This window comes from Apium graveolens, chromosome 4 (assembly GCF_009905375.1).
Source record: "Apium graveolens cultivar Ventura chromosome 4, ASM990537v1, whole genome shotgun sequence".
Lineage (NCBI taxonomy): Eukaryota > Viridiplantae > Streptophyta > Magnoliopsida > Apiales > Apiaceae > Apium > Apium graveolens.
This window is the reverse complement of record NC_133650.1, coordinates 285,862,881-285,882,139: the sequence shown is the minus strand read 5'-3', so window position 1 is coordinate 285,882,139 and position 19,259 is coordinate 285,862,881. Positions and strand designations below refer to the sequence as shown.

The 19,259-nt window shown below is 37.5% G+C and overlaps 1 protein-coding gene and 1 non-coding gene across 2 annotated transcripts; one reads left to right on the top strand and one right to left on the bottom strand.

Moving 5' to 3' along the window:
- Positions 1-7,742: 7,742 nt before the first annotated feature.
- LOC141722231 (small nucleolar RNA R71) lies at positions 7,743-7,849 on the bottom strand. The gene has a single exon (XR_012575252.1). It is a non-coding gene; the product is annotated as a small nucleolar RNA R71 (small nucleolar RNA).
- A 10,441-nt stretch (positions 7,850-18,290) lies between these two features.
- LOC141719780 (two-component response regulator ORR21-like) lies at positions 18,291-19,259 on the top strand. Its single transcript, XM_074522151.1, has 4 exons — positions 18,291-18,372; positions 18,531-18,677; positions 18,913-19,058; positions 19,182-19,259. Exons 1-4 carry the CDS (start codon positions 18,291-18,293, stop codon positions 19,257-19,259), a joined length of 453 nt encoding a protein of 150 aa, XP_074378252.1.

Genomic DNA, 19,259 nt, shown 5'->3' with positions numbered 1-19,259 from the left:
CCATAGATTCCTCGAGAATCCGTTTCTTCTATTCAGGATGAAATTGTATATTGAACTTTGAAATCATAGTAAGGGTATCAATTTGATATGGATATTCCGAATTCAATTATATTTGAGAATCTGATAAAGTATGTGAACTAGGGTACCTCTGAGTTTACCATTTTATTAGCAAGAAGTACCTGATGAGAGGCTATCAATTGTTCCGATGCCAAGACCACTCAATTCAGAGTTATAATGACCTTTCTCATCCCAAATTTGAAAACTCTTTATTTTGAAATCGTCATCCAGGTAGCCACAAATTTCTTCAGTTGTTATGATGTTGAGATTTTTACGAACAAACTGAAATATGCTTGGTTGTATATGTTCTCATGAACGACTAGTTAATGTCATAATTAGTCAAAATTTTAATTAATATGATGGAAGCCTAACTAATAATCCTAGCTAGTTGATATGTGTCAAACCAATTGAGATGGCCATTTTCTTTACCGGTTGATAAGATTGCTTGATATGGACTAGTTTTTATTTTTCTAGTTCTACTTCTAATCAATTTTTTTTGTTTTACACGATGCATTATATATGCAAGATTAATTGTTGATGAAATTTTCAAAGGATGATTTAATTGAGACCTAACTAGGTCGCCCACTCAAACGAGAATCCATATTCAGTTTAATGAAATGTTTTGTTCATGAAACGTTATATCTTTCGTTTATATAACGAATTTCCATTTAAAATCATAAAGTGATTGAAGAACAATATACTTCCTTATTTGTTAATTATTGGATAGAATTCATTCTTTCAAAATAGCATCATTTTGAGACCTTAATGGTTAACCTTTGGTTGATATATTTATTCGAGATTCTTTCATTATTCGAAAAGAAAAGTATTCTTTCAATGGGGAAATCTTACAAGCATTATTCGTATGATGTTAATATTTAGCAATCATTGCTTTCAAAGGATACTCTCTATAATATCATAATATAAAATTCTAAGGACATGGAAGGATAATCCTTGTTGTATCTTTTCTTCTAAGTTATAAATCTTTTGAGTGTTGCGACTCTTTTATTCAGAGCTTATAATTTCTTCAAATATTAGATTTTGAAATCTTATTAAGATTGTCTAAATTACATCGATATCGTGAAAATCATTCTTCCAAGGCTGATTGCCTTCCAAACAAAGAAAGGTATAGTTGAGAACCGATTGTTGTAATATGAGACTGAAAACTCAGTGCTATGATGGTGCAATCGGAGCATCGTGATGAGTATGTTGTTTTAAAAAGGGAATACTATATTTAGTTATTATCATAAGGGTCTTTAACGTGATTATAGAAGAACGATAATAGAGACAGCAACATGATTAGTGAGGTACGCTTCTGTGAAATATTATCGAGATAGGTACTAATGAATTCAGGAAAGACCGAGCATGTATGAATTCGAGGAATAGGATTTTATGTGAAGTATAACAATACGTCTATGCGGATTAAGGGCCGGGACATAAGGTGTCATAATAATGATCTAGAATAGTCACGATAAGGTTCACACTGTAAGGGGCGAAGAGTTCAACTTATAAGGAAAATATGGAAAAAAAATTATCTCCCAAAGTGTATACTTACACTTAATACGAGGTAGATGCTATAGTCAAATTGATCAAGTATTATGATTGAGATATCTATTATCATCAAGGAAAGGCCAATATGGTGGCCGACACTTTAAGTAGGAGAAGATAGATTGAGGATAACAAATTTCAGAACAACTGATGAGATGGATCACATGAATAAAAATTTTGAAGTTGAGACAATGTGAAGAGAACCCTTTATTACATAACAGGAAGACTTAAAGATGCCTAAAAACGTAAGAGGAGATTAGTCATGACTGAATATGAAAGGCATGTATTGAGTAGGCAAGTAAGTACTCGACATGGTTAAAAATGAAAATGGGACGGTGAGGATTAAAAATTTTGGTGATTGCGACTTGTAAATGACCTGAATAGGAGTAAGTTTATTATAATAAAATTTTGAAGGAGGATTATTAGGAACTAAGTAAGCCATCATGCTATTTGGGGATTTTGATCTATAGGTTAAATAAGACCGCATATTGTATTATGCAAACGATAGGTCTCCACCCAACAAAATTGTAATAAACACGGAAGAGATAATGGGTGAAAGAGAGACCCTGTGGCAATTGTGCCAGGAAAGAACCCAAGAATTAATTTCCCAACTAGATTATTTCCCAAAATTATTTTCTGAAAAAGAACAAACAGAGGCATGACTTAGAGTTCTCAAATCGACAAGAAGGGAGAGAGAACTATCTAGACCATTGAAGATACGTCTAGCGGCTTGCCTCTTTTTTTGGAACGGTTAGGAGAATCGCCTATCATTGACAGAAAATTCATGTAGATATACTTACCACACGAGCATATGGAAAATAGTCGCTGATATCCCTTACGAAGGACAACGTGGAAGAATGAAGGATTTCATTGTTAGAGCTGACAGAAGGCAAAGAAAAATCATACACGCTCTTTAAAGGCCACTGATAGCAGTTCCTAAAAAATGTGAATACGTGTAAGGCACTAGCGAGAATAACGAGGATAGAAAATGTTATGAGGATCATTATGCGTTTGAATCTCTTGATTTTGACTTATGGATCAAAAGTTATGACTGTATTAGTAAAAACGATTTACGCGACAAAAACTGTTACAAATTACGAAATTTGTAAATAGGAATGACCGACCTAAGAATATTCATAATTCATGAAATTTTTACATAGAGTAAGAAATAGAGTTTATGAACTTTCATAAACAATTTAAGTAAAAATATTAAATTTTCAATTTTATAAAAAATGTTGGAGCCGAGGTCGCGCGGAGTAAAAACACCAAACGCAACCCACTTCTAGAAAACTGGTGCTTCGGGATTTTCACCCCTATTACCAGATAACTATTTTCCAAAAATCTATTCTAAACTTTTTCTAGATTGCGTACGCAAAAACGGTGTGTCAATTGAGTTAACGGTTTGTGAGAAATCAAAGTTTTAGTGAAAGCGGTATGAATAGTATAACTCCGTAGTTGACCAAAATTTTAAAATGCTTTTCACCTATTTAAACTCATTTTATCAAAGTGAAAATTTAAGGATAAATATTAAAAACACTCAAAAAGCTCCTCGATGTGGTTTTATATTAAAATATTAATTTTTTGATTTAATAAAAATGTTAGAGTGTGAGTCGCGTAATAGTAACATTCGGTAAAGTTAACTCTAGAAGACCACTTTGATCGTCCGTTTCGACTAAGGATTGATACTTATTTCAAGTCGGTCGAATATTAAAAATTATGAAGTATTGTACTTATTAGAAATATAAGTCGGTAATGGGATTAGGAATACTGATTAAGATTATGATATTTTTTGATTACAAAACCCGGAACGAGAGGAAGTTGGAAAACATATCTTGGACTCCATGCAAGTTTACAAATCCTAAACTTTCAAAATTGTTGTGTTGTGTTTATTTTTGAATAAGTGCAATATATGCATGATACTGCTTAAACTGTTTTACCGAACAAGATATGTTGTTGCGAGTAATTGTTAATATTATTGATATAGTAAAACACCTGATTTAAAATGATATATTTAGACTGAGAGTCGGTCGGTGTAAGTTTATAAAACCTCAGAAGTATTACAAAGATGTTTATATTTGAGAATATTTATGCTAGCAAGTAGCGTGGTATTATATATCATATACCGAGAGACAGTCGGTATAATTTATTTAAAAACCCGAAAGAATTCCGGTGGTATTTTGAACGATCAAAAATCCATCCAGGTTGATAACCGATAACAACGGGAATCTTCCTTCTACATGTAGAGAACAATAAATATATACCGTTATACGACTGATCATCGCATCTCGGGGGCACCGGTGAATGTCCAGTTCTTCCAATTGGAATTGAGATATAATACAGTAACCCAAGCTTAGGTGTTGGGTTTACAATTAAGGTATTTGCAGACTAATAAGTAAAATAAAGATTTTTTTTAAAGAGGTGTGTATCACCAAGAAAAATACTTTGAATAAATACATATCCTTATACGGATTAATATAATTTCTTTAACAGCCTTTTCATACTGTTGATTATTATGGCTGAGCATTATTGCTCACTCTTGCTTTCTTTTAAATGTCACAACACAACAAATTACCAGTATGCCGGCGTGGGGCTTAGTCACTTGAAATCATGGGGAGAATCCCTTACGGCTTTGTCTTAGGTGGACTAGAGTATTCAGATAGGTATAAGATGTTAGTAGTAATTATTGTAACTTCATGTAGAGGTTACAAATAATATAATTGTTAAAGATCCTGTAAAGTACATTTGAGTTGTAATAAAAGAAGATTACATTGTCTACATCATTTCTAAAGCTATGACTTGTGTGTGTGTATGTGTGAGATTGGGGGCTTGGATTATTATAGAGGGATTCTACTTTATAGAGGTATTGGATTATTGAGTTAATACTGGTTATACATGATTGAAGGATTGCATGATGACCCAGATTCCTGACCCCGGATTTGGGGGCATTACAGTATCTATCACTCTAAAAACTCATAGCTCTTATCAAATGATTAATCAATATAATCAAGAAGCTATAAATGATGATTGTATCTAATATGTAAGGCTTTAAATGGTGAGTAAACAAATGGGCATGACGTCTTCTTGTCAAATCAAGTTTTTAAAGTGCTGAGAATATTTTACAAGAGCTTCGCTATATTCAAGAATGGAAATTTAATAAACCAATCTACATCTAATTATTTATATAGACTAGTAGGTATTTAGGAGAGAGAAGGATATGTGGCATTCTCAGGACCAAGCATTTTAATCATGACAACTTGCGAAAATTCATTATTTGCGTCCCTGAGCTCTTCCTTTGCTAACTTGCGACCAAGGAATGAATAATACTTGAATTAAATCCTTAGACTTCTAACTGGCGACTAGAGGAGATAATCTAGTAGTTTCAGTAGCTAACTTGCAAATACAAGTCTTCCAATGGACTTTTACTTGCGCATACTAGAGCTTAAGAAAAAGATTGCTTTACCTTTTTCTTAGTGGTGACTAGAGGAAGAGAAGTAGAGCATTGAGTTGCGACCAAGGGCTCTTCTAGGATAACCAATTTGCTCTTTTTAATCTAACTTACCATAGGAGTTCCTTGGGCAACTAGGTGGCGATTAAAACTCTTTCTAGGAAGCTTGGAATATTCCTTGTAGGCTATAGTGTCACATGGAGCTGTTTTCTCTTCCTTTTTCTTTACAACTTGCGACCATGACCTTGTAAAATATGAAATGCCTTAGAAACATGAAAGATAGTAGGTCTAGTGGGCCATAGAGCACATGGGTGCATTTTCTCTTTCTTCCCCATTTTAACTTGCAACCCCAACTCCTAGAGAAGCTAGGATACTTGTTTTGCCTTATAAAATATACATACCCTGTTGATTTTCTTCTAACTGGCAACCAAGGTGAAAGAGATGCACTACTGAACTTCTTTTTGCTCTTATTTATTCCCTGAAACTTCTACTAAGTCAAGACCAGTTCCTGTACTTATAAATTGAACTGTATTTCCAGAATATTGCTTTTGATAATCAATATATTGATCATGATGACTCGTACTACAGGGTAGTGATCACTTTGACTTAGTTTTTGTAGAGTATTGTGATAAGTGGCATTTTATACCACTCTTAAAATGGCTTAAATTGGTGTCTTGAAATCAAGTATTTTGTATATTTGATGTGTTTTTCTAGTGTTTATACATTTCAGGGTTTTAGTTGCATTTCGGGGAGGAATCATCAAGAATAAGCCTTGGCATGTGTTCACCATTGCGAGAGGAAAGAAACGGGCAGATTACGGCGAAGAAACGGAGCAAAATCAGAATTTTTCCAGTAGAGGTCTGAGCGCCCGCTCAGCATTGCTGAGCGGCCGCGCAGGGTCGGGAAAAAAGACAATTTATTTTAGGACTTCTACTTCTGTTTGGTTTCCACTTCTATGTAATCTGAGTTTTATGGGACTATTATATAAGTAGATTTGAGACGTTTTCACAAGTATGGATAGAAGAAGATTGTGTTTTTACGCAAGGAGCGAAGGAGATAAGGAAGAAGACCGATTTAGCACACTGCAACGAAGAGGAAGCATATATTCTCGTGATTCTTGTTTCGTTGTAACGTTGGATGCTAGTTTTCTTGCTTTGAACTTATTTACTCTTGTGACGTACTCTGTTTTAATATAATTAGTTTAGTTGTTATTTTCTTGTGTTTGTTTATCATGATTTCATATGAACCCATGATGACGATAAGTGCTATTATGGGCTAATCGTGATCATGGGGTTGCAACGGATTTATTATGGAATTCTTTAGTTAATTGTTTAATACTTTAGTGTGTGATGATTGTATGATATCTAGTATTGGTTGTGCGTATTCGTCTTATGTGCGTCGCGAACATATAAGATAGGGTGTTAATCTCTTGTGAAGCGACGGTGGATCTTGAGATTTAGAACTTGCCATGCTAGCATAGGTTCATGTACGTTGTGCATGATTAGTGGGTAACTCTAACAGTTTTATTTGCCCTATGTAATCAAAAGGAATAACTTGTGCTTAAATTGTTGTGTTGTCAATTTCTGTAGACATATAGGAACTCAACATAATTGATGACTATTCAACTTCTATCTTAATTGTGGATGCTTGGTAGAATGGTATTAGTACAATGAAAGTTGGCTTTTATCAGTTTCATGTTATTCGATTAATATCATCACTGTCACATGCTAAAGGTAATAACAATGGCTATAGAAGGAAGTAATAATGAAGTTGTGATCTCATGAGTATTTTATTATTGATAAATTGAAGTGTAGTAAGTGATTAATTAAGTAGTTAATTGTAGTTAATATTTAATCAACAATTTTAAGTGTCAGTGTCTTAACATTGAGAAGTAATCATACATTGGTGAGTGAGTTTAATTAGACAATAATTTAGTCTGAGTCTCTGTGGGAACGAACTAGAAAGTATTCTATATTACTTGCGAACGCGTATACTTGCGTGAATATTAGCGCGTGTTTTTGCCCTAACAAGTTTTTGGCGCCGCTGCCGGGGACTTGGCGTATTTGTTTAGTTTATGTACTTACCATCATTGGTCATTAGGACTCAGTGATTAGGACGTAGTAGTTACTTATTTTTTTCGGTTGTGTTTCAGGTACTTTAGCAAGCGTTTATGCAAACTCGTTCTCGTGCTCGCAAGAGGACTTTAGATACAGCTGAGGAGACAGACGAAGTTCTTGATATTCCGGAGAAGTTAGATTTTGAGGATTCGGATTCAGGAACTGAGCAGAAAGAACCAGTAAACATGGGAGATCGTATTATTCAAGCTGATCCTGCTCTTATGGATTTTTCTCGGCCTAAAATTGATGACATTCAGTCAAGCATCCTTCATCCGGCTATTCAAGCTAACACCTTTGAAATCAAGCCGGGCACTATTCAGATGGTGCAGAATTCTGTTTCTTTTGGAGGAGCGGCAACTGAAGACCCCAACATGCACATAAGGAATTTTGTCGAGATCTGCAGCACTTTTAAGTATAATGGCGTGACTGATGAGGCTATCAAGTTGAGGCTTTTCCCATTCTCACTGAGGGACAAGGCTAAAGACTGGTTATATTCTGAACCAGCTGGGTCCATCACTACGTGGCAAGATCTTGCGCAAAAGTTTCTGGTGAAGTTTTATCCGATGGCAAAGACTACTGCTATGAGGAGTGCTCTTACTCAGTTTGCGCAGCAACCTACAGAATCTATGTGCGAGGCTTGGGAACGCTACAAGGAAATATTGAGAAAATGTCCACATCATGGAATGCCGGATTGGATGGTGATCACTGGTTTCTATAATGGTTTGGGGGCCCAATCTCGGCCCATGCTCGATGCAGCAGCTGGAGGCGCCTTATGGGCTAAAAGCTATACTGAGGCGTATAATCTTATAGAGACGATGGCTGCAAATGAGCATCAAAACCCAACTCAGAGGATGACGTCAGGCAAGGTAGTGGGTATTCTGGAAGTTGATGCAGCCACCGCTATTGTAGCCCAGCTCCAAGCGCTATCAATGAAGGTTGATTCTCTGGCTACATATGGAGTTAATCAAATAGCTATGGTTTGTGAGCTTTGTGCAGGTTCTCATGCTACGGATCAGTGTTCTCTTGTCAACGAATCTGTTCAGTATGTGAATAATTATCAGCGACAACAGCAGCCTGTGCCAGCGACCTATCATCCTAACAACAGAAATCATCCAAATTTCAGATGGGGGAATAATCAGAATGCTATTCAGCCACCATATCAGCAAGGAGTGAGTAAACAGTTTAACCCACCTGGATTCCAGCAACCACAGTAGTATGCTACAAGGCAATCATATCCTCAATAGGGAAGTACAGCTGCACCTACTAGTGTTGATTTTGAGGAACTTAAGCTGTTGTGCAAGAGTCAGGCGGTTTCTATCAAGACCTTGGAAAATCAAATCGGTCAATTAGCCAATGCAGTGCTCAATCGTCAACCTGGCACTCTTCCCAGTGACACGGAAGTACCAGGCAGGAAGGAAGCTAAAGAGCAAGTCAAGGCTATTACCTTAAGGTCTGGAAAAGTGGCTGATGCTGAAAAGGCAAAAGAAGGAGAAGCTGAAATTAGAGATGAAGAATCTAAGCAAAAGGAGAAAGCGGCGGAATCAAGGAAGACTACTGTTGAACACACTCTGCCTGAGGCTAATACAGGGGAGAAACAGCTCTATCCTCCACCACCTTTTCCTAAGAGATTGCAGCAACAAAAGCTGGATAGACAGTTCGGGAAGTTTCTAGAGGTGTTCAAGAAACTTCACATCAATATACCTTTCGCTGAGGCTCTGGAACAAATGCCTAGTTATGCGAAGTTTATGAAGACTATTCTTTCAAGGAAGGTGAAACTGGATGACCTTGAAACCATTGCTCTCACGGAAGAATGCAGCGCTATTCTGCAGCAAAAGTTATCACCAAAACTGAAAGATTTAGGAAGCTTCACCATTCCTTGCACCATTGGCAATCTGACTTTTGACAAGTGCCTTTGTGATTTGGGAGCAAGCATTAATCTGATGTCGTTGTCGATCTTTAAAAAGCTGGATCTGCCTGATCCAAAACCCACATACATGTCGCTACAATTGGATGACCGTTCCATTACTTACCCAAGGGGCATAGTTGAGGATGTGCTCGTCAAGGTGGATAAGCTCTTCTTTCCAGCAGATTTTGTTATTCTGAATTTTGAGGAAGATAAGAAGATTCCCATAATCTTGGGAAGGCCTTTCTTGGCTACTGGCCGTACCTTGATAGATGTGCAAAAAGGTGAACTTACTATGCGGGTCCAAGATCAGGATGTGACCTTCAACGTATTCAAGGCAATGAAATTCCCTACAGAAGATGAGGAGTGCTTAAAATTGGATGTGATTGATTCTGCGGTTACTTCAGAACTCGATCACATGCTAATGTCTGATGCATTGGAAAAGGCCTTAGTGGGGGATTTTGACAGCGATGATGAAGATGGCAACGAGCAATTACAATATCTGAACGCTTCTCCCTGGAAGCGAAAGCTGGACATACCATTTGAATCTCTTGGTACTTCTGACCTTAAGAATGTTGAAGGGAAGCTCAAACCATCAATAGAGGAAGCACCTACCTTGGAGCTCAAGCCATTACCTGAACACTTGAGGTATGCTTTTTTAGGTGATTCATCTATGTTACCTGTTATTATTTCATCTGACCTTTCAGGAAGTGAGGAAGACAAGCTCTTAAGGATTTTGAGAGAATTCAAATCGGCTATAGGATGGACCATAGCAGACATCAAGGGGATAAGTCCTTCATATTGTATGCATAAAATTATGCTAGAGGAAGGTAGTAAGCCAACTGTGGTACAGCAGCGAAGACTGAATCCCATCATGAAGGAAGTGGTGAAGAAAGAAATTCTGAAATGGCTGGATGCAGGCATCATTTATCCTATTTCTGACAGCTCGTGGGTGAGCCCCGTACAATGTGTACCTAAGAAAGGAGGTATCACTGTGGTCGCAAATGAAAATAATGAGCTCATCCCTACTCGAACAGTTACAGGATGGAAAGTATGCATGGATTATAGAAAATTGAACAAAGCCACAAGGAAGGATCACTTCCCTCTTCCATTTATTGATCAGATGCTTGACAGATTGGCGGGTCATGAGTATTTTTGTCTTCTGGATGGTTATTCCGGGTATAATCAGATTTGTATTGCACCAGAGGATCAGGAAAAGACTACCTTCACTTGTCCATTTGGCACGTTTGCTTTTCGCAGAGTTTCGTTTGGGTTATGTGGCGCCCCGGCCACTTTTCAGAGATGTATGATGGCTATATTCTCTGACATGATTGGAAATAACGTCGAAGTGTTCATGGACGACTTCTCCGTATTTGGACACTCATATGATGAATGTTTGAATAATCTGCGCGTCGTACTCAAAAGATGCGTGGAAACTAATTTGGTGCTCAATTGGGAGAAATGTCATTTTATGGTGCGTGAAGGCATTATCCTTGGGCATAAGGTCTCTAGCAAGGGTCTGGAGGTGGACAAGGCCAAGGTGGGAGTCATTGAAAATCTTCCCCCACCTAATTCTGTGAAAGGAATCCGTAGTTTTCTTGGTCATGCGGGTTTTTATCGGCGATTCATCAAGGACTTTTCAAAGATATCTAAGCCGTTGTGCAATTTGCTTGAGAAAGATGTGCTTTTCAACTTTGATGATGAATGTTTGGCAGCATTCGAGACTCTCAAGAAGAGTTTGATCACTGCACCAGTTATTACAGCACCAGATTGGACAGAACCGTTTGAGATGATGTGTGATGCGAGTGATTATGCGGTAGGTGCAATTCTGGGACAGCGCAAGAAAAACCTCTTCCATGTGGTCTACTATGCGAGTAAGACTTTAAATGGTGCCCAATTGAACTACACCACTACTGAGAAGGAGCTTTTGGCTATAGTCTTTGGTTTTAAGAAATTTCGATCATATCTACTTGGTACGAAAGTAACAGTATTCACTGATCATGCAGCTATTCGCTATCTAGTTTCCAAGAAGGATTCGAAGCCGAGACTCATTCGTTGGGTGCTTTTACTTCAGAAATTTGAGTTAGAGATCAAAGATAGAAAAGGTACTGAGAATCAAGTAGCTGACCATCTCTCTAGAATGGAGAATCCCGATTCTACTTCACAGGATAGGACGTTAATCAATGAATCTTTTCTGGATGAGCAGTTGTTTGCAATTCAGGAGGAAGAACCATGGTTTGCAGATATTGTAAACTATCTCGTCAGCAATATAATGCCTCCTAATTTGACATCCGCTCAAAAGAAGAAGTTTCTGCATGAGGTGAAGTGGTATATGTGGGATGAACCATATTTGTTTAGACAGGGAGCTGACCAGATCATCAGGAGATGTATCCCGTTCTGTGAGACGGAGGGGATATTACGAGACTGCCATTCTACGGTTTATGGTGGACACTATGGTGGTGAGAAGACGGCAGCTCGTATTCTGCAAGCAGGTTTTTTCTGGCCTACTTTGTTCAAGGATGCTCATCAGTTTGTTTTAAGGTGTGATTGTTTCCAAAGGGTGGGAAATTTGTCAAGGAAGGATGAGATGCCATTAAATGTGATGCTTGAAGTCGAGGTCTTTGATGTGTGGGGAATCGATTTCATGGGGCCTTTTATCTCATCTTGCAATAATCAGTACATCTTACTGGCAGTCGATTATGTCTCAAAATGGGTCGAAGTTAAAGCTTTACCGACAAATGATGCAAAGGCAGTGCTAAATTTTCTTCATAAGCAAATTTTCACAAGGTTTGGAACACCTCGGGTAATCATAAGTGATGAAGAATCGCATTTTTGCAACCGTAAGTTCACTTCTATGATGCAGCGTTATAATGTGAATCATCGAATAGCTACTGCCTATCATCCGCAAACAAATGGTCAAGCGGAAGTGTCTAACAGAGAGATAAAGCACATTCTAGAGAAGGTTGTTTGTCCGTCAAGGAAGGATTGGTCTTTAAAGCTCGACGAAGCTGTTTGGGCTTACAGAACAGCATACAAAACTCCACTTGGGATGTCACCATTTCAGTTGGTGTACGGTAAGGGATGTCATCTACCTGCGGAGCTTGAGCATAAGGCCTACTGGGCATTGAAGAAGTTGAACCTGGATTTAGATGTAGCTGGTAAGAAAAGAATGCTTCAGCTTAATGAACTTGATGAATTTCGACTTCAATCGTATGAGAATAACAAAATGTATAAGGAGAAGGTGAAGAGGTGGCACGATAGGAAGCTACATCCTAAGTTATTTGTGCCAGGGCAACAAGTTCTCTTATTCAACTCTCGGCTCCGACTTTTTCCTGGGAAGTTGAAATCAAGGTGGTCTGGACCTTTTACTGTCAAAACTGTGTTTCCACATGGAGCGGTGGAAATTTTTGAGAATGATCCGGACCAAGCATTCAAGGTTAACGGTCAGCGGTTGAAGCACTACTATGGGGACCGAGAAGTGGTTAGTGCCATTTTGTTGACTACTTGAGAAGGGTACGAAACGTCAAGCTAATGACGAAAAAGAAGCGCTGCGTGGGAGGCAACCCATGAATTGTTGTTACAGGAACCCTTAGAAGTTAATAACCTATCCAAAAACACAAAAAAATCAGAAAACAGGGGCTGAAAAAAAAATTCCAGTGACCCCCTGAGCGCCCGCTCAGCTTTGCTGAGCGACCGCGTAACAAGCTGAGCGCCCGCTCAGCTTTGCTGAGCGACCGCGCAGCAAGCTGAGCGCCCGCTCAGTTTTGCTGAGCGACCGCTCAGGGGTCGAGTACCAGAATTTTTTTTACAGTTCAGAAAAAAAAAAACACAAAAACAGTTTTAGCCCATAAACCCACGATTTGTTCCCACTACCCCATCATTTTACCCCTTAATTCCCAAACCCTAATCTAATCCACACCCTATATATACATACACTTATCCTACATATCTCCCACAAAACTTCCTACACCTAAAACCCTCTCACAAACATCAAAAATCAGTTCTTACACACTTTTATTCACGAATCAATGGCACCCAAGAGAGCACGCACTATTGACAGCAGCAGCACAGTTCCTACTGCTGATTCATCGAGGGGTACTGCTGCAAGGCCTCAGTTAACTGACAGTGCCGCAGAGGAGGAGTACACTAGGCTGTTGGGGAAGCCGATTCTGAAGGAGAGGGGGTTTTTACCATCGGGGAGGGATGGTGAGTTGCTGCCCATGATTGCAGAGAAGGGGTGGATAGCTTTTTGTGAGTCATCCGAAGTGGTACCGATGAGCGTTATTCGCGAGTTCTACGCGAACGTGAAGGCTGAAAAGAATGGGTTTTCTGTGGTCCGAGGGCTGACGGTTGATTATCATCCTGCAGCGATTCGCCGTGTGATTGGACAGCGAGAGAGGAAGCCCGAGGAGGAGAACTGGAATGAAAAGACTGCTGAGGATTTTGACTTGGACTTGATTTGTGCGACTCTCTGTTGACCGGGCACAGTTTGGACCTGCAGGACCGGCACTAATGAGTATCGTCACTTTCCGGCGATCGCCATGAACAGGTATGCCCGTGCATGGAATGCATTTATTTGTGCTAATATTTTGCCTTCTTCGCATGCACACGAGGTCACAGTTGAGAGAGCACAGTTGTTGTGGGGAATTCTGAATGAGGAATACTATGTGGACCTTGGTGAGTTTATCTACCAAGGAATTCTGAAGTTTTTGAGGGGAGCGAAGCATATGAACATCCCTTATGCATCTACGGTTACGAAGATATGCCGAGCAGTGGAAGTGAACTGGCCGGCTCATGAGCAGTTGCAGTTGCCAGCAGCTCCGATTGATTCTGGCACTCTGAATGGGATGCAGGAGTGGACCGGATGTGAGCCTGAGGAGCATGGGTTGGGTTATCATCTTCCAGGAGGGCGTCCAGCACGAGGTGCTACTATGGCTAGGCCAGGGCGTGATGAGGCTCGTTCTTCGAGAGCTCAGGAGGGTGCTGGGATGGGTGATGCCCAGTATAGGAGGCTTTCACGGCGGATGGATGCCATGTATGAGACGCAGAGCAGGTTTGCTCAGGAGCTCACCCTTGCGTTAGGGACTGCTTTTTGAGGTCTTGGAGCTGATATCCAGTGGCCAGTTTTTGGTGAGGACTCTGCATACCCGCCGCCTGATACTCCACCCACTGAGGGTGATGATGATGATGACTCCGAGTAGGTATACGATGTGTTCCTTTCTACTACTTTCACTGAGGACAGTGAAGATTTTTAGTTTGGGGGTGGTAGTTAAGGAATATTGTGTGTGTGTCATATAGTTGCATATTCATGATAGTTTATTTCATATAGTTGCATAATTTATGCCATATAGTTTTTTTTGTTATGAATGTCATGTAGCTCATGCATTTACCATGATCCCTTTTGCAATGATTTATCGACTGAATTGTGATATTGATGTGAGTGTAGTGATAGCATTAAAGTGATATTAAGTTGTGTAGGTTGATATGCATGCTAGAAACAATTGTAAATCCACTAAGTCTTAGAGAATGCGTAAGGGCTAGATTGTTGTTATGATTTGGTTGTTTTCAAGGTCAATCTACTTATTATGCTTAGAATTCGATTATAGGTTCTTAGTGATAAAGGCATGAAAAAGAAAAAAATTTTGGAGAAAAAAATATGGAAGTTGTTGCTAGTTGTGGCTAGGTGTCAAATGGCTAGTAGCCGGCTCGCATATGGTGCGAGTAGTCTAGGGTTGAGCAAGATGGAGCGAAACGCACTTGCTCAGAAGTTATTAAAATAATAATAATAATAATAATAATAATAATAATAAATTAGTTTATGCGTAATTGATCAAGAGTGTGCTCTTTGGTATTCGAGTTATTAAGTTCTTAGGGGACTTTGTGCCTAGTGACCTAAGGCTTTTAGAGTCTGGGATCCGCTAACCTAACGCTCGTTACATGGATACCATTGTATAAGTCTTTTGTGGACCTCACTCATTGCACGGTCAAATAAGCATTTGAGTTGTAAATAAAAAGCACGATTCCGTAATAAGCTCCAGAGTTCTTGTTGTGTTGTATATCACTTTGTGCCTAGAATTTTTACTTTGTATAATCGTAGGATTGCCTTGAGGATAGTCTAGTCATAGTAATTGGTCTAGTTCCGACGCATATCTGTTAAGCATTTGCACACACCACGTTTCTGGCCGTATGTCCGTTTGCATGAGTTTATTGATCTTTAGTTGTCTAACTGCATTCGTTGAGATGTGGCAATTTGGTTGGTTAATTGTAGTAAGGGGGATCGCTGCATTTTCATATAGATTGCATTCATGCATGTTTTTATTTGTTTTTGAGTCTGTGACGCTTGAGGACAAGCATCGATTTAAGTTTGGGGGTGTGATAAGTGGCATTTTATACCACTTAAAACGTCTTAAAATGGCTTAAATTGGTGTCTTGAAATCAAGTATTTTGTTTATTTGATGTATTTTTCTAGTGTTTATGCATTTCAGGGTTTTAGTTACATTTCGGGGGAGGAATCATCAAGAATAAGCCTTGGCATGTGTTCACCATTGCGAGAGGAAAGAAACGGGCAGATTACGGCGAAGAAACGGAGCAAAATCAGAATTTTTCCAGTAGAGGTCTGAGCGCCCGCTCAGCATTGCTGAGCGGCCGCGCAGCAAGCTGAGCGCCCGCTCAGCTATGCTGAGCGGCCGCGCAGGGTCGGGAAAAAAGACAATTTATTTTAGGACTTCTACTTCTGTTTGGTTTCCACTTCTATGTAATCTGAGTTTTATGGGACTATTATATAAGTAGATTTGAGACGTTTTCACAAGTGTGGATAGAAGAAGATTGTGTTTTTACGCAAGGAGCGAAGGAGATAAGGAAGAAGACCGATTTAGCACACTGCAATGAAGAGGAAGCATATATTCTTGTGATTCTTGTTTCGTTGTAACGTTGGATGCTAGTTTTCTTGCTTTGAACTTATTTACTCTTGTGACGTACTCTATTTTAATATAATTAGTTTAGTTGTTATTTTCTTGTGTTTGTTTATCATGATTTCATATGAACCCATGATGACGATAAGTGCTATTATGGGCTAATCGTGATCATGGGGTTGCAACGGATTTATTATGGAATTCTTTAGTTAATTGTTTAATACTTTAGTGTGTGATGATTGTATGATATCTAGTATTGGTTGTGCGTATTCGTCTTATGTGCGTCGCGAACATATAAGATAGGGTGTTAATCTCTTGTGAAGCGACGGTGGATCTTGAGATTTAGAACTTGCCATGCTAGCATAGGTTCATGTACGTTGTGCATGATTAGTGGGTAACTCTAACAGTTTTATTTGCCCTATGTAATCAAAAGGAATAACTTGTGCTTGAATCGTTGTGTTGTCAATTTCTGTAGACATATAGGAACTCAACATAATTGATGACTATTCAACTTCTATCTTAATTGTGGATGCTTGGTAGAATTGTATTAGTACAATGAAAGTTGGCTTTTATCAGTTTCGTGTTATTCGATTAATATCATCACTGTCACATGCTAAAGGTAATAACAATGGCTATAGAAGGAAGTAATAATGAAGTTGTGATCTCATGAGTATTTTATTATTGATAAATTGAAATGTAGTAAGTGATTAATTAAGTAGTTAATTGTAGTTAATATTTAATCAACAATTTTAAGTGTCAGTGTCTTAACATTGAGAAGTAATCATACATTGGTGAGTGAGTTTAATTAGACAATAATTTAGTCTGAGTCTCTGTGGGAACGAACTAGAAAGTATTCTATATTACTTGTGAACGCGTATACTTGCGTGAATATTAGCGCGTGTTTTCGCCCTAACATATTGCAATTCCAAAGTTGTCCCGTCTTCAAGTCTTCTCTCTTGAGTTTTCGTATAAATCATAAAACCTGTATTCCAAGATACGAATCCTCACTTAAAAATCTTTCTAATGATAGTACTTAGTTTCCTTTCACGAATCACTAACACCTAGTGCAATGGTCTGGTTCATAGGTGACTAGTTCCGCTCTCAGACCTTCATACTATATCTTCTCAAATCATTTTCAAGTCTTCTACCAGATACAAACAACTTCACATAGAATCCTTGAGATCTTCGCACTGATCCTGATAACGGCTTCGAATGACTTCAACCTTATTGCTCCGTTTCTTGAACATGTTAATGAAGTTCATGCGGATCTCTGTTGACATTTTCTTCAATGTAGTTACCAAAATCATCATGTATATGCCCAATATACAATCTGTATTGATTCTAGTGGAATATAGATTATTTCAAAGTCCTTTGTTCTTTTTTGAGTTATCCAAACCATTATTGTTGATTTATATATACAGCTTCAATCTTGCTCAACAATATTTTATTCCTAGTATAGATTGTAAACACTTGGCATATATAACCAAATTTAACAATGTTTTTAGACCAAGAATTGTAAGTGTATTTAATTAAAATGTTTAGGTCTATAGTGTAGAAGCAAATCAGTGAAAATGTAACTGTGTATTTTCATTTTTAAACATCACAAAATATTTTTTCAAGATATATCTTTGGTGGATAAAATAACCCACATAAAATCTTAAGTACTTTGTTATTTAAGCTTTTCAGTTTTACCTTGTTTTCAGTTCATCATAAATTTAAAAAGATTAAAAAAATTAAAAGTTTTAAAAAATTATATTCAGCCAACTTTATACAGTTTCTTGGTTATATTGTTTAGAATAACAATTTTCTAAATCCCAATCCATATAAGCTTTCTCTCAACCCATTTAATCATAACTCATCATTATTCACCATGATAGGCCTATCATCAAGCCCATTTACCACTAATATATTGAACCTTATCTAGTCCATCGAAATATAAAGGACAACAAACCTGAAAACAGATCAATAAATGAAATTGCACTATGAGTGCAATTTTTCATTAAATTAAATATTTGAATCCTAATAATTAACCTTTCAACATTTAACCGTGCCATAATTATGAGTAATCTATAGTATGTTAATATATATTAAATAATATATATACCTATTTTAAACTATCTACAAGTATACGTTATTGAATAAAACAAGATAGACCATTTATCAAAATCCATTAGATTTTGATAACAATCGATAGACATTTATTATCTACAGATATAATAACATGGCATTGATATCATATATGAGTATACTTTTGATGCACTTCTAAGTTGTTAGGCAGCGACTTTAGTTACAAGTTCATAAATCAAAGAAAAATGTATAAGATTTTGGTGGTGAGTGACGATGAGACATGTCAAAATCAACTTAATGACAAGCTAGAGAAATGGGAATATGAAGGTAGTATTTTTATAATTGTTAGTTAAATCATTTCTAGAATAAAATATATACGGCAATCCAACAATTGCACATATCTCTACATAGAGAAAGATGTTATAGATATATTTTTTATTTAAATTATTTGAATTTTGCTAATAGTTTCTCGCAATGAATTTCAGTGATGTTTGCAAAAGATGGGAATGAGGCTTTAAACATGTTGAGAACCGAACTCTTTGATCTCGTTATGCCTGAAATACACCTGCAAGATACCTCTGGTGTTCAACTAATGGAACAAATTCATCAAGAATTCAAGTTACCTGTTATTTGTAAGTTTTTGTTATATATTAGATATGACACAGACACACGTGGATCCATAAAGAACAAGATACACACAAGGCTTTAAGCATGTTAAGGGCCTTTGATTCAATAAATATGCTATATTATATAGAATTTACTTAATTTTTAATTTCCCCAAATATTGTTGAAATTGATTAATTAATAAAATTAATTATTTAGTTGAATTTGATTAATTAATAAAAAAATATGTGTTTATACCTGCAGTAATATCAGCTGATGACAATTATGATGTTATGAGTGATGCTATAAAGAAAGGGGCAATGTTTGTCTTTACGAAGCCTTTTACAACTACTAATTTGAAGTCCATATGGATTCATATTTTCAATTGGAGAAAGGAAATGTATTACAAGGTAAACGTGTTATTTTATTTTATTTTTATATGATCTTTTATTAATGAGCGTATGTGTAGGAAGGGGGGGTAGGCAGTGTGTAATTTTCAAGAAAATAATTTGTCCATTTATTTGTTTGTATAGAAAGGAAAGGGGAAACAAGATCCAGATATTGGTGGCTCGTCCGATGAAAATTTGGTGTTTCGTCTGATGAATCATTAA